The 22,861-nt window shown below is 51.7% G+C and overlaps 7 protein-coding genes across 7 annotated transcripts; 4 read left to right on the top strand and 3 right to left on the bottom strand.

The window, feature by feature from the left end:
* Positions 1 to 2,001: 2,001 nt before the first annotated feature.
* CGGC5_v015534 (uncharacterized protein) lies at positions 2,002 to 2,682 on the top strand (the record flags this gene model as incomplete). The annotated part of the gene is made up of 1 exon (XM_032032042.1): positions 2,002 to 2,682. The coding sequence occupies one exon, from the start codon at positions 2,002 to 2,004 to the stop codon at positions 2,680 to 2,682; it is 681 nt and encodes a 226-aa protein (XP_031888276.1).
* Positions 2,683 to 3,298: 616 nt separating this feature from the next.
* Positions 3,299 to 4,378, bottom strand: ache (Acetylcholinesterase; the record flags this gene model as incomplete). The annotated part of the gene is made up of 1 exon (XM_032032041.1): positions 3,299 to 4,378. One exon carries the CDS (start codon positions 4,376 to 4,378, stop codon positions 3,299 to 3,301), a length of 1,080 nt encoding a protein of 359 aa, XP_031888275.1.
* A 172-nt stretch (positions 4,379 to 4,550) lies between these two features.
* On the bottom strand, positions 4,551 to 5,117 carry BCHE-1 (Cholinesterase; the record flags this gene model as incomplete). Its single annotated transcript, XM_032032040.1, has 2 exons — positions 4,551 to 4,783; positions 4,835 to 5,117. 2 exons carry the CDS (start codon positions 5,115 to 5,117, stop codon positions 4,551 to 4,553), a joined length of 516 nt encoding a protein of 171 aa, XP_031888282.1.
* A 2,400-nt stretch (positions 5,118 to 7,517) lies between these two features.
* CES4A (Carboxylesterase 4A) lies at positions 7,518 to 9,492 on the top strand (the record flags this gene model as incomplete). Its single annotated transcript, XM_032032039.1, has 3 exons — positions 7,518 to 7,657; positions 7,720 to 8,349; positions 8,415 to 9,492. The coding sequence occupies 3 exons, from the start codon at positions 7,518 to 7,520 to the stop codon at positions 9,490 to 9,492; spliced, it is 1,848 nt and encodes a 615-aa protein (XP_031888281.1).
* A 395-nt stretch (positions 9,493 to 9,887) lies between these two features.
* CGGC5_v015530 (uncharacterized protein) lies at positions 9,888 to 11,333 on the bottom strand (the record flags this gene model as incomplete). Its single annotated transcript, XM_032032038.1, has 1 exon — positions 9,888 to 11,333. One exon carries the CDS (start codon positions 11,331 to 11,333, stop codon positions 9,888 to 9,890), a length of 1,446 nt encoding a protein of 481 aa, XP_031888280.1.
* A 572-nt stretch (positions 11,334 to 11,905) lies between these two features.
* CGGC5_v015529 (uncharacterized protein) lies at positions 11,906 to 13,594 on the top strand (the record flags this gene model as incomplete). Its single annotated transcript, XM_032032037.2, has 1 exon — positions 11,906 to 13,594. The coding sequence occupies one exon, from the start codon at positions 11,906 to 11,908 to the stop codon at positions 13,592 to 13,594; it is 1,689 nt and encodes a 562-aa protein (XP_031888279.2).
* An 8,580-nt stretch (positions 13,595 to 22,174) lies between these two features.
* ustYa-4 (Oxidase ustYa) lies at positions 22,175 to 22,497 on the top strand (the record flags this gene model as incomplete). Its single annotated transcript, XM_066153283.1, has 2 exons — positions 22,175 to 22,318; positions 22,384 to 22,497. 2 exons carry the CDS (start codon positions 22,175 to 22,177, stop codon positions 22,495 to 22,497), a joined length of 258 nt encoding a protein of 85 aa, XP_066007230.1.
* Positions 22,498 to 22,861: the final 364 nt, after the last annotated feature.

Here is a 22,861-nt window from a genome sequence, read left to right as displayed (position 1 = left end):
GTCCTAGTGAGAAGAGATAACAACACTAGACAAGCCAGAACCTACATGATCCCTACCGCTGGGATTTCGCTGTGACTACACTTGTCATTCTTCTTCTGTACTGCGAACGAGGCTCCTTGTAAATGCGATCTCGCACAACTCTTCAAAAATGCCTCTGCGAGGCTACGGTTCGGATTATGAGTGATGTTGGAGCGTTTCATCAGAAAACTTCAACTAGCCTCCGTGTTATTAGCACTGATCCACACTAAGTAGGATGAGGAAACAGGAAGTATCTGGATGCTCTCTCGGCCGGAAGCAGGCCTCAACAGCTAGTGTCCGCAGCAGTGGCAGCCTACTCATCACATAGAACGCATCAATCTTTGATCTAGGCCCTTGAACGTCTTCATCTACTGACGATCCGTGGTAGAGGTGGTGGGCCGAACCTTATTACGTCTGTCACGCATTTGGATGCGGTTGCATGCCTTAGTGGTCTTGGGTGCTGAGCATGCTCCGGCTCCCACCACGCTCCCGCGTAATATCTATTGGGATATGACATATCACCTGCAGCAAGTGTCACTTTTGGCCGGAATAATATCGTGTATCCGTACGTTGTCAGTGCCACTTTCGACCAGGATGAGTCGAAGTAACAGGTCCATTTTCTGGTTTCACCAGCCGGGAGACGCTTTCTTTTGGCAGGACGGTCTGTCATCGTTGGAATCCGTGACCAACTACTTCGGCTAAGAGACAACAAAACATAACCTTGCAGGATGGCCAGGGTTGGAAATACCCTCTTTGGCACTTGTGCATCCGAGTGGAGCACCTATCACAAGCTACCAGTGACGGTGTCAACGTGTCGTGGCCCACGGCGCATGAAATGGAACCTGTGAGCTAGTTGGTAAACGGACGGCGCATTCGTCGTTGCATTGACCCCCCGCCTCGAAATAAAAGTGGCATCTGCAATGAGGCAATAGACTTGCACAAGTACGGTTGCAAGATGTTAGGTTCTGCGCATGTTATCATACGAGGCAACTAGAATAATGCTCACAATTGCAAACAGAAGTCTACGAGCAACTCTTTTCTGTGAGCCTTCAGCTTTCCGGAAACTGTTGAAACGTGCCCCGGGAGTTTAATGCGACACTTGACCAGCTTTCGATGAGCCTCCTGTCTACCAATCACTCGACCCATTACCCCATCCATGATAGGGCTTGAAGTTATCTCATCGATCTGAACGCTCGTTAGCTCCCAACCCCTCAGTTTTATGGCTCAATGTCGTGTGTCTTTTTGAATGACAAGGGTGTTTCGGCTTTCGGAGCCCGCCCCGATGGTTGTGCTAGGCAAGGGTGGTATTTGCTGGGATGTGAAATGCAGCCCCCGCTGAACATAGATCAAAATGCCCCTAGTTTGGGCAAGATGCGCTGGCGCTAGAGCCACTTGAACGGCGGGTATACCGTCATAACTTGTCAGAATGAGAATCCGCTGAACCCTTGTCGACAAGGCTTTGGTTGGTGGGTTTCGGGGAAGTAGTTCTGTTAGTATTGATTGGACCAATGCATACCCAGTGTGCAGGGGTCAGCGGATTCTCATTCTGACAAGTTATGACGGGCCCAAGTGACCGTCTCGATTCGCTGTGCAATATGAAGAACGCTAGAAACAGCAAACATACCAGGTGCGTCCGTGTCAACGATGAGGATTCCCTTCTCAGCGTTTTTATCTCAATCCTGGTAATGGACATCCTTGTGTCTCCGGGCGGTCGAGACATGGTATGGGTTACGGTAAGGGGACCTAAATGATATCGACGCCAGGCATGTGATGCCCCTCTGCCGCGGGGGAGCTCTTCTTTGTATAAAATGAGATTGTTACCTGTCCTCAATGGGTTTGACTCTTGGTCTACCATCATCAATTTCAAAAATCCAGCCTTCCGCAGGGCTCAGAATCCCGCATTGGTCCTTCGTCATTGGACGAACATCTCTCCGGACCTCATTTCACCTAGTCCTCTAGACATACCGCACATCGAATTTCAGCATGGCTCTTCATATCATCGAGGTAGCCCACATGCACAGCAACGTACCCTGCCACAGTGATTGTGGTGAGTTCTGTGTTGCCGATGTTCTCCCAACGATGGCAAATCTAGCCAAGTTCAAGAACACCCCACAGTGGGCGATCGCGGATCCCGCTCATCGAGCCTGCAAGCTCGGGCACAGTTGCTCTGTCGTTTCGGACGACGAGTTTTGCGTTCGTACCATTTGGCATGCCAAGCTGAACCACGCGTACGGGCGTTGCGGGCCGCACACCAACAGTCCCGGTCATGCTCTCTGCCGCGACTTCTCGGAGGCCGAACGCCAGCTGTATCCATCTTGTGCCGATTGTGGTGTTCTCGTCGAGTTGAAAGACTTGATCCTCGTGCACCTTCGCCTTCTGGAAGAGGAGGATGACGACTTGTTCCTTGAAAAGCACGGTCTGGAGTCTGGAGACGACTTGCATTGCATTCGTTCTTCATTGATTGGATATTCCAAGACGTTCGAGAAGAAGCTGCTGGAACATGCAGAGAACCTGCAGGCGGGGCTATCCGCGGTACAGACACCGGGAGGCTTTGCTTCTGGTGATCGCCAGCGTGCCTGGAAGGGCATTCAGGCGGGTCCTCTTTGGAAGAGGCTTGGAGGCAAGCTTCATGGGGTATTTCAGGCACTCAGCTGTGCTAAGTAATTTTGACCTTGGGCAAAGACAACTTAGATGTATTTTTCCGTGGCTTGAAGTGCGGTCGGGGGTTATCGACACAAGTAGAAACTTATTTTGCACGACGATAGTTACCGAATGATCATTGCAATAGTTCCAGAGAAGCCAGGCCTGCCCAGTAGTCGCCGTGAGTGCGGTGTCTCATGCGCTAATTTCGAAGTAAATACCTCATCTACGTACTGGAAATTCGTAACACAAGCTGATACTCTGATGAATTATTTGAAAGAGTTTACTGACTCAAACCTCAAACCATACCCCATCATGTCGTCCACGTAATGCTAAAGGTTATCGCTCGCATTGTGTGCAGACAACTCCAGTTAGACTACCCTGCGAGGTGGCCTTCTGCTTCTCTGATGTTTAATCAGCGCCACGCCCTCGAATGACGGATAAGTGTCATTTGCAGACATTGTAGACCCAGCCCCATAAAGGAGTTCTCTTTGGACATGGCTGCGAAGTGATTGAACTGACACAAGGGACTCTGCTATAGTCTATAGCTACTGTCCTAGCACAATTTTCTGTTGTAGGGATGTTCACTTAATGAAAGAAATAATGCTTGAGATTCAAGCGGTTGATTGATTATAGAACTTCAAGACGGCGTCATGGCGGCAGCGTACGCCTTATCGAAGAGGTTACACCGACTATCAACTGTGCGCGGATCTACCATGGCCACTCCATTTCCAACAACTCCACCCAGATTAGCCAAGTCCATGGCTCCTGGCATGCCAGTGTGTGGTGTCCAAGTTTGAACACCAGGCCCGTTGGCTGGATTCTTCGCAAAGCTAGCCCATGCTGTCTGCATGAATTTGCTGAGCGCAGCTGCCTGATCGGGCGTCGCTGGAGGTGGAGGTAAGTTTCCAAACACGAAGCTAATCTCTGAGCCGTGCACTGGGCGTGATAGAATGCCTCCGGGAGTTGGGGGGAAGGAGGTGGAGTTGAACAGATATCTCCAGGTTGGAACGCCTGCCTGCGCGGATATACGGGCCTCATGGCTAATGCTGCAAGTCCAATCCAGGTCCGTAGCTATCTGAGTTATGGCATCCTTTTCCGTTGCGAATGGAGTACCTGCCCCGATAGGGTACGCAGAGACAACCGCCTGTTGCAATGCTGTATCGCCAGGAAAGGTTGCTGCAACGAAGGCATTCACTGGCTGTGGGGGCCTCATCATGGTGAAGATCTCAGCCTCTTTCAGGTTGGTGCCAAGCATCAGTGGTATCTTGGGGACCCGACCGGCGGATCGTGTAGCGTCGGGAGAGCTAGGAACGTTCGTGTCACCGTCGGCAACCGGCGGGAAGTTGAAGGGTCCGTTCGAGATCACGGAGGCAACAGCATCCACAGGTGCTGCCTTGACACAAGCGAGGGCTTGGCCTCCATTGCAGTTCAAAGCCTTGGCCAGAGTTTTGAAAGAGTTTCCTGGCATGCTCGCACCCGTATTGATGCCAGCCATCAACCCAACAATATCTCCACCGGCTTGTGGCGCTGTGACAAGGTACGAGGTTCCGGATTCCGTTATCGCCGCTCGGAAAGGAGGGTTCATGCCGCTGGTCAGGAGGAGCAGATCAACAGAGGCTCCACCGGCAGATTCACCAAAGATGGTGACCTTCTTGGGATCGCCTCCGAACGCTTTGATATTTCGTTGAACCCACTGAAGAGCAAGCTTCTGGTCCATGACGTTTCTCTTAGTTAGCAAATGCATTTGAGGAAAGGAGAGAAATAGACTCACGGCCAACATTACGTGCCTGAGGAGGGATTCCTTCAACGCTTCCCGGAAACCCAAAGACTGTTTAGAGAGAAAAGTCATTAGATATTTCACTTCAGGAGGGACTCCTGGATAAGAAGAACTAACCACTTGTCCGATAATTGGGAGTTACAACAATCACATCCTGGTTCTGGGCGAAGCTTGAACCGTCAAACATCGGAGTATTGGCGCTACCGAATTGGAAGCCTCCGCCGTAATACCACACCATTACAGTTCTTCCTTCGGGAGGCGGAGGAGACGACGGGGCGAAGACGTTCACAAACAAGCAATCTTCGCTTTGCGGACCCATATTGCCCATCTGGGCGGCAATGGGAGCTATTTCAGAGTTAGTGAAGTGCCATGACACCTTCCAGATGGGCACCTTACCTGGAATAGCTTGGATGCAAGAAGGAGCAAATTTGGTCGCGTCCTTCGCATCGCTGTGGGGCGTCATAGATGCAGGAGCTGGAGGTGCGAATCGTTCAGGAGGGGCAGCATACCGAACCCCTAGAAACTTGTTGACCCCGGCCATTGTGACTCCAGAGTAAGGGCCATCGTCCAGCATTACTTGTACCGGCTGCTGAGCAGTCGCGGCAGAAAGACAGAACATGACGACAAACGCGACCCGCGCGATGTCGGCCAAGGCAGCCGACTTTGGATGAAATGCCATGATAACCGTCCTCTAGCCAATGTTGTCGATGGTATGTTGTGGTTAATTTTCCAAAGAGGCGTAGATGGTGCCTCCATAACATCATATACCAGTACAAAGCCGACAGGCGTCGGCAATCCCGAAATGCTTCACGTTATCGGCCCAATAAATGTTGTGGAATGATTTCTTGTTGTCCACCTTGGTGTGCCTCAAGTTAGGGATTTCCGGTTGTTTCCCGACCTTGCCCAGGTGGACAAAACGTATTCACGATACCATAGGCGTTGCAGCAAGACTCATTTACGCAGGGAATTTCTATGTTTGACTTTATGTCGCAAAACCTTCATTGGGATTGGTGGATGGAAACAGATCCGCGGGGTAGCGCCGGCGGGATAACCATTGACCACATGGCGATACTGGTGGACAAGTCCGAACGTCAACGTTGAGCAGCGCTGTGTTTCGGCGCCCCACAATGATCCTTTTACACCCGGAACACAGCGAAAGGATAGGAGTAGTCCGTCCCAGTCGACTTCGTCTGAAGTGTTCGTCTACAGAATGATTGAAAAGCATCATGTAAGCCACTGCAGATTTCTCACCAAGCTTAAATTTAGGCTTTTCCGATCGAGTGGATGCGATTGTTTCCTGGGCAGACACACGGACTGCGTTGACACTCGCCACAATTACCATCTTGGTAACGATGTCTTAAATCTTGAATGATCGTCAATACCTACTTAACTTCGATCCAAGCAAGCCGTCTTTCTCCGCCACGAAGCAATCAATTATGATCTTCCTCATCTCGTGGATACTTGAATAATTCATGCCAGGCTACATGATCAACAACTGGAGCCTGTTGCGAATTTTGCAATCACATTTTGTTTTCAATTCTCCGTCAACCTCAACGGCTTCAAGGAAGTCAAATTGTGGTTGTCAGAGACCACAGTACTGTTGAGCGGATGTCATTTTGTTCTCGTTCTTTGCAGCACATTTAGTGGTGTTATCAGGCTCATGCGTTAGCACGACACTTGCAAATTCCTGCGACTTTAATCAAATGTCAAGGCCACCTCCACTACTCAGTATCTACAGGCACGCGTCGGCGTTGGCCAGTTATCGGTCGTGAAAAGCATGGTTATAAACGTGTGAAATTCGGCTGAGAAAGTCAGCATCGTCAATGTCTAGAGCACATGCAATCACCAATTATTGCTTTGGGTCCTAATAATATTTGAACCGGACATCAAATCGTAAAGACCGACTCTGATTGCATCTGCATTTCTGAACCTAGCATATGGACGCGGCTTGCAGTATCATGACGAAGAGTTTGTAGACCCCGAAACACCATGTTCACTCTCGCACGGAATTTATCAGTATCACGACAATGCTCATATTCTGGATTGAGGGTGTAATTCGTTCGGCAGCCTGTATGTCGCCCTGATCCACTTGCCGACACGTTGGGTTTTATCTCAGTCAGATGTTTCCCAGCCGCCTTTCACCCGACCAACTACGGCCTTCGCAGTAGAAGATAATCGCGGAGCGATTGATACATTACACTACCAAAAATCGATGTTTATATCTTCGTGTCGCTTTCCGATCGAGCGATTGGGGATTATACATGCGCCAGCCCTGAGGGATCAGCCACGGGCTGTCCTTGCACACGATGAACCACACTAATTCAATCAAACACTCATCCCCAAGCCCAATGTCTTTCATTCCCTCCCAGTTGCCGTGTTTTTATTTGATTTTTGTTGCTTCTGGAATGTTTCATTAAATATTTGTGTTTAATTCGCCCGTGAACGTCCGACCGAGACGTCCACAAGGGTTATCATCATTTCTTCGGCCTCCTCAATCTAGTCTTGCCGCGATGACAGTCGCTCGTCTTGTTCCAATGGGAGAGTATCGACTTACTACAGCTTTCAGCAGCGGACCGCTGTTACATAAGTCCGAGACTTCACCCGAGCCGACCGAAAGATGTGTTCCCAGACGATTTTGACTTTCGGTGTTAGCGTTGCGGTGTTTGTCACCGATCAATTGGCGATGTAACGACTGTCGGGATTATGGACCAAACGTAATCCCGCTTGACATATGCCGCGGAAAGTCTAACGTTCATCGCGCGAGTCGTGAGAAATGCACTTTGTGTTAGTGGGGTAAGGACGAGGTGGTAATTAAACTTAATTCGGTCAATTTACGCGTCAATCATGATCTACCCCATTCGAGTCCCAAAAGGAGGACATAACTGTTGTGAGTTCCACTACTTTCTTCAATTTCAAGTCCCTTACTTATTGGTCCGTAGTAATCCATGAGCGTCGCTGGTGTCTTCTCTGCTTGTTCCGTTTGTTTCTTGACTTACGCTTAGGCATACGAGACGCCTCACGTCCAGACAAGTTTCAACCCGACCTCTTGCAATTGAATTTTCTGGATATTCAAGAAATCATGAGGCTCTTTACGGGGCTGATCGCGCTTCTGCCGTTTGTGGCCGCAGCAGAAGATTTGAGCCGACCCACGGTTGATCTTTCCTACGCCCGATACCAGGGCACGCATAACTCGACCTTGAATCTCAACATCTTCCGAGGGTAAGTGCTCCAGAAACCACATGGCAATATTTGATATCTAGACAGAATTTGACGTAATGTAGCATTCGATACGCGGCTGCTCCAACAGGTGCCCTTCGATGGCAACTACCTCAGGCACCAGAAAGCAGCAACAAGTCCGGCAACAATAGTGAGATCACGCCTGCTACGTCCGATCCGCCCCGTTGCCCATGGGCACGCCGTTCTCTGCAGTATCCCAAGACCGCATCCGAGGAAGCCTCTTTGAAATCGTTCAATTTCACAGGTGACGAGGACTGTCTCTTCCTGAACGTCTTTGCCCCTGCAGATGCAAAGAACCTGCCTGTTATCGTTTGGATCCACGGCGGCGGTTACAGCCTTGACTCGGCGGCTTCGTTTGATTTCTCTACTCAGATTGCGACCAACAGCAACACCTACATCGCTGTCGTGATCCAATATCGACTGGGAGCATTTGGCTTTCTATCATCGGATGAAGTTGCGGCCAACGGCACTCCTAATGCCGGCTTGCATGACATGGTGTATGCGCTTCGTTGGGTGAAGAAAAACATCTGCAAGTTCGGCGGGGACTCAAGAAAAGTGACTGTAGCTGGACAATCCGCCGGAGCTGGAGCGATCCTAAATCTGGCTACGACGCATGAGGCAGATGGTCTCTTCAGAGGTGTGATTGCAAGCAGTCCATACATGGCGACTCAGCCGTAAGTATACTTCTACTTTTCAACTTTCGAGGCATGGGGCAACCTGTCTGAAGCAAGCATTGCAGTCAATTCGATGGCGCTCGGCCCACAAAGCAATACCAAAGTCTGGCTGAGCGTGTTGGGTGCATAACCACGAAAGACTCCACTTCTATCTTTTCCTGCCTGCAAAACGTCGACTCAGTCACTCTTCAAAATGCGAGTGACTGGGTGAGTATACAGGGTCGCTACGGGCAGTGGGCATGGGGGCCAGTGATTGATGGGAAACTCGTTAAGGACATTCCTCCGAATCAACTCGCGAAGGCCAAGGCCCACGGTGTAAATCTGCTCACCAGCAATGTTGCGGACGAGGGTCCGTATTTCACCCCGCAGAACATTACATCCCAGGCAGGCTTTGTATCGTTCTTGCAGACGACCTATCCCAAGCTGGCGACAAGCAACATTACAGATATTCTTGCGACATACACTCAGAAACACGAAGAATTCCTGGCAGTGAATTCGAAGGACGCGAACAACACTGACCCGGGCTTTCAAACCAATGGCCTTGATTCGCCTTTCGCCACAACCGTATCCAACTATGCTACGGGTTGGCAGCAAGTAGCCAACAACTTTTACGCGGAAGCCACGTTCATGTGCCCATCGCACTGGCTTGCAGACGCATACGCATCTAAGCCTGGAGGTCAGGCATGGCGATACCAGTTTAGCGTACCACCTGCATATCATGGTCTAGACGTGGGCTCCGGAAGTACCACTGATGTGCTTCTCGCGGATGTAAACACACCTAACACATCTATCACGGCGCCCCTTCGACGGGGCTTGCAGGTCGCATGGGGCGACTTTATTATCCACGGAGCTCCAACACTGCGCGGCGCTGAATCAAATATCACGAATTGGCCTCAATGGAAGAAGGATGGAGGTGGTGTTGCCCAGATGTTGAACACGAACACAACAGGGGGTGTGCCGATTGAAAAGCAGTCCTCCTTTGACGGCATGGTCACTTTACAAATCACCAGTTATGCACCTGGCAGCGACAACGACCCACCACTGAAGACCATGTTAGATATTGTGGATGGGGACAAATGGGAGGATGGTCGGGGAGAACGATGCCGCTTGCTGGCTGCCTTGGCTGATTGGCTAGCTGAATAGGGGAAGAGGAAAGCGGGGTTACCACAAGTCATCGTGTGACAAATATTCTGTATATCACAATAGCGACTCCTGAGCACATGGCAAAGAAACTGATACACGTGGAATCTCGAATAAATAGTACTATGAGTACTGATTGGTTCAAGGACTCCAAAGGCGTAGGCGGTAGAGCCATGGGATGTCTTCATATCAGAGTTCGACAGCTCTAAGAGCAAGTATCAAGCTTTAGCTTTCAGTTGACTCTTTCTAGCAACCAATCCTATAATAGTTGATAATACCGGCCAGTGTGAGGAGACTGATTTTTTCCATCCAATTCACGCACCCCTCTTCACATTTGCGCAGATATTACGCCGCCATAATGTAACTTCTGATACTTTGAGATTTCTAAGTAACCAGACCTAAGCCATGGCTTGAAAGAGATCTAGGGGTACCTCAGCAAGAACAGCGTCCAGTAGGCCATCGCGGCCGTCAGACCAGGCAACGTAAGCATACGCATCGGTGAGCGAGACAAAAGAAGCTCGATCGCCTGGCTGTCCATTTTGACCAACAGGTTGTGGCTGCGCCGTAACCCTGATTGGTGCGACAAAGTTGCGTCCGCCGTCAAAGGATACCGTCGAGTAAACGTCGAGGACACCCGACGAGTTAGTGCGCCACATCACGCCAAGTAGGCCATTTGGGCCGAAGTCGAAGGCAGGACGCTGCGCGTCAGGAGTTTGAATGACAGCCGGACCAGTGAAGTTTTGACCCGCGTTATCCGTAATATAAATCTCTAGCGTGAGGTCGCGGGGGACCATGAGCGCGAAACGGCCAGTTGCGGTAGGGTCGGCCGACACCCATGGCGTCGGATCACTGGGGAGACCAATGCCAGAGACAGCCAGCATCGGGCCCGTACCGTTCGCCACAAGGTTTCCTCGGCTATCCGTCAAGGGAAACGTGGTCCATGTCACGCCCTCATCACGGCTCACGTACAACTCTGGGTGACCATTTGAGCCCTCCGCAGCCGAAACCAGAATGCCATCTTGTACTGCAATCGATCTGCCGGGAAATCCACAGATGGGAGGCAGGTCAGAAATTTGATAGTCTAGGCAAACGTCGACGGGACCGGGGATTTGGTTGAAGGCGGCCCAAGTCTCGCCACCGTCAGAGCTGACAGACACAGCTGCTGGATACTCCCAAGACGAGGCGCCGTTTGCGTACACCTTTCCTGTAGCCACATCAACCCGCAGCTTTGTCGCACCTTGCATATGAAGCGGCGTCACAGATGGGACGCTCCACGTCTTGCCTCCATCGACGGACTTTGACAGTTGGGGATGGGCCGCCATGTTGTCTTCTAAGCCGGAGAAAACTTGGTTGTTCAGGAGGTAGAACGTTCCATTGGCGTCGGCAAAGACCTGTGGTTCGCCGCACTTTGGAGCGGTCCCCAAAGGATAATTCGCCGTGATGTTATTCCAGGTAATTCCGCGGTCAAGCGTGTAGGTCAGGAAGCAGCCCCCCGCGGGCTCAAGTTCGGGCAGAGGATGGAAGCGTGTGGAGACGAAGACAATATTGTCCGGATTTGTGGGGTTGATGGCGACGACCGGTTGGCCCTCACGCGAGGCGATGCTGCTAGTCATGTTCATCTCGCGAATCGAAGACGCTCGAGATTCGAGAAGTTGCAGGGTACTGCTGCAAAACTCTTGGTTGGCACCAAGGTTGTCAAAAGCAAAGGTCTGTAAAGGCGCAGATAACCCAATCAAAGCGCCGGCGAACAGCTGGAAGGCTCCAGCGAAACGGTCGATTTGCCACCTTCGCAGCGTGCCAGTGCTAGGCCGATGACTGCATGTGGGAATGGTTGTGTGAGCCATAACGATGCGTAGAAGGGGTGGAAACGAGCAAAGTTCTGGTTTATAATTCAAGACTAAAGACTGCGAGCGAGTGTTGTAAGGGAGTCTTCAGAATATGGTTCACGAAAGACTTAGTTACCTAGCAGGAGAGGGTATTTGTACTAGATGAGTACATTTCAGCTTGATGGATGTGAATCTGCATGGTGCTTGATATGGGTGTGTGCCTGCTACTGGACATCTTCACCCTCGCACTTCGCATTTCGCATCTCGCACTCCGCACTCCGTATTTCGCATCTCGCACTCCGCATTTCGCATTCCGGACCCCCTGCATAGCCAAGAGCGACCTTGCCGCGTTGGCCTCCCGTACGATGTAGCATGCATAGGCCTGCAGAAGCGATGCAACGCTGGTCAAGTAGTTATTAAGAAATTACGAGGATGATTCTCTAGACTAACTCGAAGGTAGGATAGTTCCTTAAGCACTTCCCTCTCGCCTAATTTTTCTTGCCATCCACTGTTAGTGTATTACGTGGGATACCACCAAAATTCTTAACAGCGGAAAACACTTCAATTCTCGCCTCCAGCGCCCTCCCGCGATGGCCTCGCAGCCTCCGGCGGGCTCTGGACCGATGCCGGCCTCCTCGGCCGGCCCTGATCGAGGCTCTGGAGCCCCTCCGGAGCCGTCCCCAACCTCAAGGGCTAAACGCCGCCGCGATACCGAGGCCCAGCCAGCCCGGCCCAGCCTCGTGGGAAGCCAGCCCGACGCCTCTACGACAACCCCCTTAACGGCTAAGGGACCCTCAACTGTGAATGGGACAGCTGCTGGAGCTGTCCTTACAGCCCTTAGTGAAGAGGCCAAGCTCTACGAAGCCCGAAAGGATGTCTTTATGGCTATCGCCCAGTCTGTAGACAACGTGGTCTCTTGCTTTGAGGGGCCTAGGAAGCAGATCGCGAAGGAGGCTACAACCTACGTAGTTCAAGCCTTGAAGAGGATCATGGGGAACGGAACGGCGGCCCCGACCCCGAGCCGGAATTGGGCTAAGGTGGTAGCTTCGGCTGAATCTGCAGCTGCAGCCCCAGCCCAAGCCCCGGCCCCGGCCCCGGTCCGCACCCAAAACCCAATCCATCCCCAGGCTCAGACTCAGACTCTAGCCCAGCCAAAGGAGGACCTCCGGGTCTTTGCCCGCATCCCCGAGGAGGGCCTAACGGCTGCTAGGAAGCATGCCCCTTTTGCCCTTCGCCGGAAGGTCTGCCAGGCCCTTGGCCTGCAGCTAGCAGATATCCCACATATCTACCACATTGCAACTGGCTACTCACTGAGACCCCTGAATAAGCAGGTTCAGCAAGCTCTCCTTACGGACAAACAGAAACTAGCAGACAGTCTTGGAGCCTATAAGGTTGAGACCCCTACTAAGTGGTTCACCTATGTTGTCCCACGCTGCCCTGCTAAGCTATGGACTATCGATGGGGATACCCTCGACCTAGCTACTCTAGTTGAAGAGGAGGTCTTTGCACAGACAGGATGCAAGCCTATCCGGGCCCGCCAATCCCAACTTGGCGTGAATCCTATCACAAACGAAGTCTCTTGGATCATCTCCTTCTCTGTAGAAGTACTACCCTTCAGGCTCTTCAACCAAAGCAGCAGATCTCAGCCTATCCAGAAGAAAAAGACCCTCATCAGACATGACCCTGGTTGCCAGGGATATCATTCAAACCGGTACTGTAACCGACAGCCACTCTGTAGCAACTGCAGCAGGCCCGCAGGCTCCCACGAGACCTGGCCCTGCATAGCCAGACCGAAGTGCGCTAACTGCGCCGGCCCCTTCCAAGCCAACCATAAGGACTGCCCAGCAAGGCCCTTAGTGGTTAACGGCTCCCCCACCCTCCCAGGTCGGAAGGAACTCTCCCGGATCCGTAAAGCTGGGCAGAAGGCCTATGAGGCCCTCTATCAGAGCAGTCAGGCCGGCACCCACGCCCGCAGCACCCAGCAACCTAGCAACAGCCTGACGAGCCCTCAGCCTGGCTCTAAGCGACCACGAGCCACTACCCCTACCCAGGACTCAATCATCGTAGCGGACGTTAGCGATACAGCAAGCTCTAGCAGTATGGAGGAGGATGAGAATGAGGCTGAAGCAGACGTCTCTGACAGCAACCCTATCCTACCACCACTACCTACCCAGCATACCCCAGCTACCTCAAGCAGCAGGGTCCAGCGGGTAGCTCAGAAGCCTGATTATAACGTTATTAATGCCTACACCCACCTCGACCTCGACTCGGAGCAGTAGGCTCAGGACGGCTCCCCCACGGGTATTACGGGTCGCCCAGTGTAACGTGGGGAAGAGAAGCCCAGCTCATACAGCTCTTCTAGAGCTCTGCTGGGCAGATCAGATCGATATAGTCCTGATCCAGGAACCCTGGATAGGCTATAGAGATAAGATGCAGATTAACACACACCCAGGCTTTAACTCCTACGTACCAGTTGACTTCTGGAACAGCAGAGACACAAGGCCTAGGGTTATGACCTACACACGCAAAGGTCTAAGGCTGCAAATACAGCAACAAAGGCCTACCCAATCAAGAGATATCTTGTGGGTGAAAGTTGGCGACCTCACTATTATGAATATATATAGGCCGCCAGATGAGCCTATAAACCAAGCAACCAGCCTCCTTCTAGATTACCAACCGCCAGAGAGAGCCCTTATTGCTGGGGACCTTAACGCCCACCACTCCTCATGGGAACCTGGGTCCCCTAGCCGAAATCGAGGAGACGATATTGCAGAATGGGCGGAAGGCTACGATCTTCTGTTTATTGGGGAGGTTGGGGCCCCTACCCATACCCACGGGCATACCCTCGACCTAACCCTCTCAAATATCCCCTTTACTGAGGCTTATATCAGCCCACACCTACACCCAGGGGCTGACCACGAAGCCATCACAACAATTATTCCTATGAGTAGGGCCCAGGAACAGGGACGCCAGGCTAACCAGCTCTCAGTACCAGAGTCAGCCCTACCACGGCTGATCGACCTAGTAAAGGCTGGGGCTACAGCCTTACCTACTCTAGGGGAACTGCCCAGCCCAGCAGAGCTAGACACCCTAGCTGCCCAACTGGTCAGCCTCTTCTATACAGCTATTCAAGCTGTAGGCAAGAGACGGACTAATCAGGGTAGGGGAGCCCCCTGGTGGACAGAAGAATGCTCAGTAGCCCACCAAGCTGCTATTAAGGCTAGGCGCCAACAGGCCCAAGAACCTGGGCTGGTCATACCTCCCCCTATCCTAGAGGAACAAAAGGTCTTCTTAACAACCGTTAGAAGGGCAAAACGCGCCTACTGGACTACTAAGGTTGAAGAGGCTAAGACAGACCAAGATCTATATAAGATCATAGGCTGGCGGAAGTCAAGCCTAGCAGTTAAAGCTCCGCCTCTAATAGTAGAAGGAGAGACGATCAGCAACACCTACGACAAAGCCCAAGCCTTACGAAAGGCCTTACTCGAACGGTTTAGCGCTAGAGATGACCTACCTGGGAACCCTTTTGCTATCCCAGTGGTCACAAGGCGTCTTATACCCTGGCAGGATACAGTTAGTATAGAGGAAGTACGCCAGGCTACTCTAACAGAGACTACAACCCCTGGGACTGATAGGATTACTACAAAGTTACTACAATGCACCTGGGGTTTAGTAGCTAGGCCTATACAGCAGCTCTTCCAGGCCTGCGTACAGGTAGGCTACTTCCCTAGACCCTTCCGCAAAGCGGAGGTTGTTATGATCCAGAAACCGGGGAAAACAGACTTCTCTAAGACTGGGTCCTGGCGCCCGATATCTCTATTATCCTGCTTAGGCAAAGGCTTAGAGCGGTTGATAGCAAAAAGGATGGCCTACCTTACCATCCTAGAAGGGGTCGCCAGCCCACAGCAGGTTGGAGCCTTACCAGGGAGGGCTGCAGTCGACCTGACAACCTGCCTAACCCATGAGATAGAGAGGGCTCTAGATGCAGGGCTTACAGCCACGCTAGCAACAATGGACGTTAAGGGGGCGTTTGACTCCGTCCTGCGAAACCGACTTATTATCAGGCTACGGCAGCAGGGCTGGCCAAGCAGTCTGATCAGGCTGATCTACACCTTCACCTCTAGCCGAACAGCCCGGGTCAGGCTAGAGGATACTACTACAGAGGACTTCCCTCTATCCTGTGGACTACCACAAGGCTCTCCGCTATCACCTATCCTCTTCCTGCTCTATATAGCTGATATCCTAGCTGATGATCAGAAGCTACGGTTTAGCTATGCGGATGATATAGGCTTAGTAGCTACTAGCCCCTCGCTAGAAGCGAACGCTACAGCCCTAGGCCAGGAGATCACCAGTATCCTCAGCTGGGGAACAGAAAATAAGGTCGCCTTTGACCCAGCTAAGTGTGAGGCAATCCACTTCAGCAGAAAACATAAACAGACAACAAACCTACCCGATATCCAAGCGAGAGGCCTAACTATTAAAGCCTCAACAAAGCCTATAAGATGGTTAGGGGTCTGGTTTGACAGGAGACTCACCTTCCAACACCATGTAGGAATAAAGGTAGCAGCAGCAAAGAAGGTAGCCTATTTCCTACAGCACCTTACAAACACAAAAGGGGGGCTCCCAGCAGCTGCAGTTCGAAAAGCAGCTATTGCTTGCGCCCTCCCGATAGCCTTATATGGAGCGGAAACCTGGTACGCAGGCCTAACTAAACCAGCTCTAAGCAGCAACAACGGTACTAGAAGCAGTACTGCTTCGCAGATAGCTACAGTTGGCACAGGGCAGAAGGGTCTAGCCTGTAGAGTCGGAAGAGTTATTACAGCAGCAGCAAGGGCTATCCTACCTGTCTGGAGGACCACACCAACCAGTGCCCTCATCCGAGATGCTGGCCTACCTACAGCAGAGGTAGCCCTCGAGGCAGCGCGACTTCGCTTCGCTATACGCCTACAGAAGGTTGACCAACAACATCCCTTGGTCCCAAGGCTTCTACAGCTAGGGCGGCAGCAGACCAGGCTCCAAAGGACAGCTGGCCTCTTACCTAAGTGCCCAAGGCCAGCACTCCTACAGCCGCAATACCTCCCAGGGTCCAATAATCTTATAGTCACACAGACGAAGGAAGTAGCAGCCAGGATCTTCCAGGCCTGGCTCAAGACGGTGCCAAAAGAGCATACTATCATCTACTCAGATGGCTCTAAAGCCCCTGATAGCGCTACAGGATTTGGCTTTGTTATCTACCGTAAGAATAAACGCATAGCCCAGGGCTGCGGACGCCTCGGCATAGCAGAAGTATTTGATGGCGAGGCCGAAGGGGCGAGGGCAGGGCTGCGACGGGCCCTCCTTACCTCCCAGGGCCAGCCTATACATATCTGTATCGACAATACCAGCGTTATCCAGGGGATCCGAGGCATGGCCCCAGACTCCTCACAAGCTGCCTTCCTTGAGATCCAAGAGGCAGCTAGGATATACAACATACAAACCCACTGGTCCCCAGGGCACCAGGGTATCAAAGGAAACGAGGAAGCAGACATCCTAGCTAAGGAGGGCACAACCCTGCCAGTCCCTAGGGGCCAACTAGCTACCCTATCAGGGATCAAACGGCTTGCTAGAGAGCGAATATACCGCCAGCATAGAAGATGGTGGAAGCAAGAGGCAACGCCCTTTTACACCCAACTAGGGCTTAAGGCTTTCCTCGCCTGCCCTCCTGAACTGACCCTGCCACGGGCGATCCTTCACCATCTCCTAGCAGCCCGTTCAGGGCATGGAGACTTCGAGCAATATCACCAACGCTTCAACCATACAGAAGCACTACCTACCTGCTCCTGCGGGGAGGCAAAGGCAGTAGACCACCTAGTATACTGCCGAAAGACCTTAGTGAGGCGGCTTCAGTGGCCCACCCTCCAACCTTCTAGTTCACAGGAGCCTATAGGGCCTATAGGATCTCTTGAGCAGTACTATAAGGGGCTAATTACTGATCATGAAGGCTTCCAGGCCTTTCTCTCCGTGACAGACTTCTTCCAGAAGATCTGCCCGCGGTACTAGGGACTAGGTCTTGACCTAGACCTTAGTAACAACCCCCTCCTCGTAGAGGACCGGAAGACCACAACGGAACTAGGGAACCAGCGGGAACTAGGGACGAATAGAACACATAGTAGCCCATGGGCAAGATTTGGAGGACGTTAGGAAGAGGCGTGTACTGTAGAGTATATAGCTTGAGCCGGCGGCCCTCCACGCCATATACCCCTCGGGAGGTCGGCCGTAAGGGCGGCCGCGCCCTTGCCGCCACGGCGTTAAATATAACAACAACAACAAAATAGTTCCTTAAGATGTCGTTGGCGTTTATCTCCCGGACCAGGCCCCGACTTCCCGGTCGAACCTCGGCAAGTGGCCGGCCAGCTGATAAGTGTACTCGCTCTGGAAGACCGGACTTGGCAACCGAGTAATGATCTCAAAGGACCCAGAGATATGATACATACCGGCCGCCTAGACACATTCTTTGTCGACTACGTCAGAGCAAGATGCTTCGCGACCAACCGTTGCGAATCGGATGGAAAGGCTCTGATGTTTTGTGGCTTTGACAGTGACAGAGCCAGCGCGGTGTAGATGAAGACGGGCTGTCCGCACTGTCTTTGGTGTACCTAGCCTTTGAAACCTCCCTTTTAGTCGCCTACAACCGCCGTCAATCGGAGTGCATGCTGACCTTCTTTGCAACACCACATGTTCCCAGAATCTTCTAAGATGGTCTGCGTGGATCAAGACTCCATGAGCGGAAAATGGATTTGGCATACTTAATCCACTTTTGTACAGTTGAAGAGAATCTTCTCTGAGAGACGTACAACACAGCATTCTGTCAGTATCGACCACAACAGACCTCTCAACCATGGCTTGCCGAAGATCAGCCCGTTTGTTTCATCGAGAAGGCTTGCACCTAAATAATACTCCGGGGAAAACGTCGCCAAAGTGTCTCCCTCTCGAGGTCGTCCTTCTCATTGCCCAGACCATGGTAGATGATGCCGAGATCTCTGCTCAGCCATTGACGTGGAATGCGACTTATGATTCCCCGAACGACACAGGCCCAAAGCTCAACCTCAACCTCCGTCAAAGGCGTCTCGCATCGCTACGCTTCAAGATGATTCGAGACGTATCCCAAATCAATCAGCTTTTAAGAAAGACTGTGCTGAAAGTCTTTATACCAGACTTCGAAGTCTTTCACCGTGGCAAACCAATCGCTCTCGCCGTAGTGCTCCTAGGTGTTGATACCTTTGACTCTTGCCACGTGGTTATCAACCATCGAACAGGACCAGGAGTTGCCCCTTTCGTTGCGCAATTAGCCTATCTACGGCCTGCATTCCATAACATCCACCTGAGGATGCAACCTCAGGCCTTCGTCTATGCTCTTGCTGGTGTACGCGACACCAGATACCGCAATCCAATGGCGGCAATTCTCGCGCTCAAAGAGATTATCCTTGACGAGGACTGCAGAGGCCCGAAATTACAGCGCCGCAACCGGACCAGTAACGCATTGAATCACCACATTCCAAGCAGCGCGAAGAGACTTCAGGCCATGGAGCAATCTCTGGAAACTCGGTTCCATGCACTTTGGCAGCCGTACTCGCATAGGGTGCGCATGTTCGTCAAGTTTTGCGATACATCAGAAAAACAGTTCGAGCTGGTTTCTACCGTGAGAGGCTTACGAATTCGAATACCGTAGAGATGTCGGATGGAAAACCGAAAACTGGGCTTTGCGTGGCGACAGAACCGTCAACCGGCTAGGGGTCAACTGTGATTCATGTATTTGGTGCTTGCTGGCTGAGGAATGGGGGCTATTCTATCAGGACAAGTTCATTTCGAAGGTGTTGGCTCAGCTTGCGTAGAGCTAGGATGGTTGAAAGTCATCTTCATTGTCTTCCTAGCATTGGTTACATCACACACAAAATCTAGCGTTTCTTTTCTTCAAGTACGCAAAGTGTGCTTTAACTGCTGGGAAGCCTCACAATAGCCGACCTCACACTTCCCTGCACAATACTGTATCAAGCGTTCCATCTGAATTCTCGAACTGCCTCGAAAGCATCACTCGCTGGATATCTGATTCGTACGGTACTCGTTGATTATTCAGTGAAGAGTAATTCGTGCTCTTGACATCTCGGAACCGATGATGGTGGCAGTCTGGGTCAGTATGCGCCGAAGGACCGCATAGTAGTGTTGCTTTTCATTTAACCCGTTGAAAATGACCACCTTTCGGGTACTTTACGAGGAAGGCCAGCTCCGCACTGAGTCGTTCACGGCGGCAAACATCAAGGCACCGTCAACGGGTACATGCAGATGCGACGGAAATCGAACCACAAGCGAACGAATGAGAAGGGCCAGGGATTAATTCTGCGACCATTCCATCGCAAATCTACTCAAAGTGGTTCCTTCGAAATTTTTGATTTCATGGAAATGGGTTAACTACCTGATGGAACGGTTCCACTATCGATCTATGAAACAACATCGTCTGTCCTTTAGTCTTTCAACACCTACTCAACCTAATCCATGACTTGAATGCCATTCATAGCGAACTTCGTCACTAAGTTTTCGTTCATTGTAACTGGATCCTTGGGTGTCTGATTGTCGTGGCTTAGGCCCGTGTCAAACACTCTGTCTCATCTCAGACAATGAACACCAAGACATGTGGGCATACTCCGGCAAATGTCCAACTCACCGCTTTTCTAGTGATGCGTAATGATGGAGGATCAGCAGTATTCATGTTACCCCTCGGGAAGCTCATAAACGCCCATCTTTCTTCATTCGGTCGCCCAATCCTCATATCATCTTGGCAGCTTCACCCTCCCAAATAATTCCCGTTGCAATGCCACAACGACCCTCGTCACAGCAGAATCGACTCACACAATCGCGTCTGCGAACCCGCCAAACACTCTCCTCCCCGTCGTCACGCACAAACAGACCGAACGGACGGGTCAGGGTAATTGAGCTCTCCACGGATAGTGAAGACGGATCAATCCGACCGGGTCTAAGGCGTAGCCAGACTACCACGGCCAATGCTCTCGTAACGACCACTTTCCGGGGCGGACCAATCCGCTTTGCATCGCCTAAGATCCAGGAGCGATCAGCACTCAGATCACCCGCGGCCACGATCTCTGGACTTACGCCTCATACACGCGTGGCACTCGGACGCTCGGCCGGATCTTCCATTGGACAGCGGGGTGCTATTGGGCTCGCAAACATGCTGCCCGTACCTCGAGCTGGGCCCCTTGCCCATACGGTTTTGTCGTTTGTGGCGTGTCATCAGCTATGGTTGTGGTTCATCACTGTGGTCGCCTATATGTGTAGACACAGAGCGGAGGAAGGTGGAGGAGAATTGTTTTCGTTCGTGGCTGGAATCATGGGTGACGTGGTTGAGAACCCCACCGTGTTTGCGATGGGAATGCTCTGGGCCAAGGTGTTGCTGTGATACGATAGAGGAACCAGGGGAACAAGAGAAAGTTGCATGAAACAAATGACCGTGACCTCGACATCATGGGCAGAAGCCTTTTGCCAATCCTTTCGTCTTCCCGTCCATGGTTCCGGATAAGCGACCGCAACCGCCGACATGGGCCATGCCCGGCTTGCCGTCAAACAAGAGGTTTGCGGGAAATTGACGGCACCAAGACCTACCGGGCCGAGCGATCAAATTGCAAGTTCCACATCCGGGGGGGCAGTCGTGACACTGGCTCAGCCCCGCCTATCTGCCCGGCCGGGTCCCGCTGAAGCTTCCGAAAGGTGCGAGCGTTAGAATTGCGATGCATCACGTCCATGTGGCCATTGGAACCACACACCATGATGCGACGAACTGATCGATCCACTAAACTCTATGAACATGGAATTAATGATCCCGCGAACAACCTGGCCCATCGTTTTGACATTATGGGTACGGATGATCGGCATGCTCACCTAGCCCACGTTCGGAGCCCAATCCTTGCGACTGTATGATCGACAGGAAGCTTCACCACCCGAAAATGACGGAACGTGGAAAGCTTGGCTGCGTTAGCCACCGAATCTATGAGTGTCCACTTCTCACTAGTGTTTGCCGTGGAATTCGGTGCAAATATAATAAAACGATTCCAAACATGGTCTGCATGGTCTGGAAGTTTATGAGAAGGATTCGCATCTTCGAGGATCAAGCTTCACTAGACAAACCCTCGCCTCCAACTCTACGCATTGAGTTTCCAACTGCATCTTCTTCCCCTCACCTGCCACGGTGCAAGTGAAAGTCAGCAAAACTTTCGGGCAGATTGTTTTCCTGTCGTCCATCACAATTGCCCGAAACTTTTCTACTTCCCTCTGCTAGTTCTTCGACGTTTTGGAAGCGCCACAATGGCGTTATGGCTTGATTCTTATCAATATTCAAAGATTGCACGAGAAGAGACACAGAGTCAACACCATGAACGACATTGGTTCAAGCGAAATTGGGATCGTGGAAAGGTGCACATCATTTACACCCTGCTCCTTGTCTTCGTCGCCGTAGTCAGCAATAGCGCCTCCCGGCTCAACAGCGGCAGTGCGTTATACGGCGAAGAACCCCTACGAGGAGAGATGCGTCGTGGGTCAATGAGATAATGATGAAAGCAACAGCAGAATGTCGATATGTTGAAACTGACAACACGGCAGTGAAAACCGCCCCTCGAACCTTCCTCCTTGATCTAAATTATGCGATGCCTCCATCGCCAAAGGTCGACAAGGCTTGGTCATCCCTCCTCCCTGAACGAGGCGGCTTCTTTACACACCCGACGATTGCACCGAAGGAGAGCTGTCTGGCTGTTTTTCATCAAATCCACTGCCTTGACATGCTTCGTCGGGCTCTCTACGAAACGCGTCCAGATATCATGAACCAAGGCAAGAACAAGTCGAGCACGGCATCATCAGGCCACGGAAAACGGGACAAGACCACAGAAATCAATGAGGCGCACGACATGTACCACCTGGGGCACTGTTTTGATCTTTTGCGCCAGGCCATCATGTGCAAACCGGTAGGTTTCGTCATACACGACAGTCTTGATCCGAATGAGAGAATTCTAGTTGACGCCTTTAATAGGATTTGACAGTTGAAATCGCGAACACAACGCTCAATGGTGTCACCGGCTTTGGCACTGAGCATCAATGCATAAATTGGGAAGATTTAATGAATTGGATGAAGATGTTTGAGTGAGCAGCAGTCTCAGGCACGGACAAATAGATAGTCACATGTGAATGATTAATCAAGTCTTGCGACGAATATTGCTGCGACCCAAGGCACGGTAAAGCAGTGTTGATAGCCCCTAGTGTGGACCGCATGGAATGCAACGGCAGCATGTCCCAACAGCCTTTCGCAGAGCACCTTTCGAAAGAATACGCCCGACGATTTTCCATAGAAGAGTGCGACACTTGGGCCTGTACCTCAGTATAGAGTTTAGGAGGAAACCTAGCAGGTGGGCAACATCGTCTAAAAGGCTCCGCCAGTGACGGAGGAGACGAGGCTTTTAGATGTGATCGGCCGTAAATTTGTCGAGTAGTGAGATGAACGGAGTGCGGCT

The sequence above is a fragment of the Colletotrichum fructicola genome (genome assembly GCF_000319635.2).
Source record: "Colletotrichum fructicola Nara gc5 chromosome Unknown KSG_Nara_v1_contig10, whole genome shotgun sequence".
In the NCBI taxonomy this organism is placed as follows: Eukaryota; Fungi; Ascomycota; class Sordariomycetes; order Glomerellales; family Glomerellaceae; genus Colletotrichum; species Colletotrichum fructicola.
The sequence above is the reverse complement of the archived record's forward strand: the minus strand, read 5'-3'. Positions and strand labels throughout refer to the sequence as shown.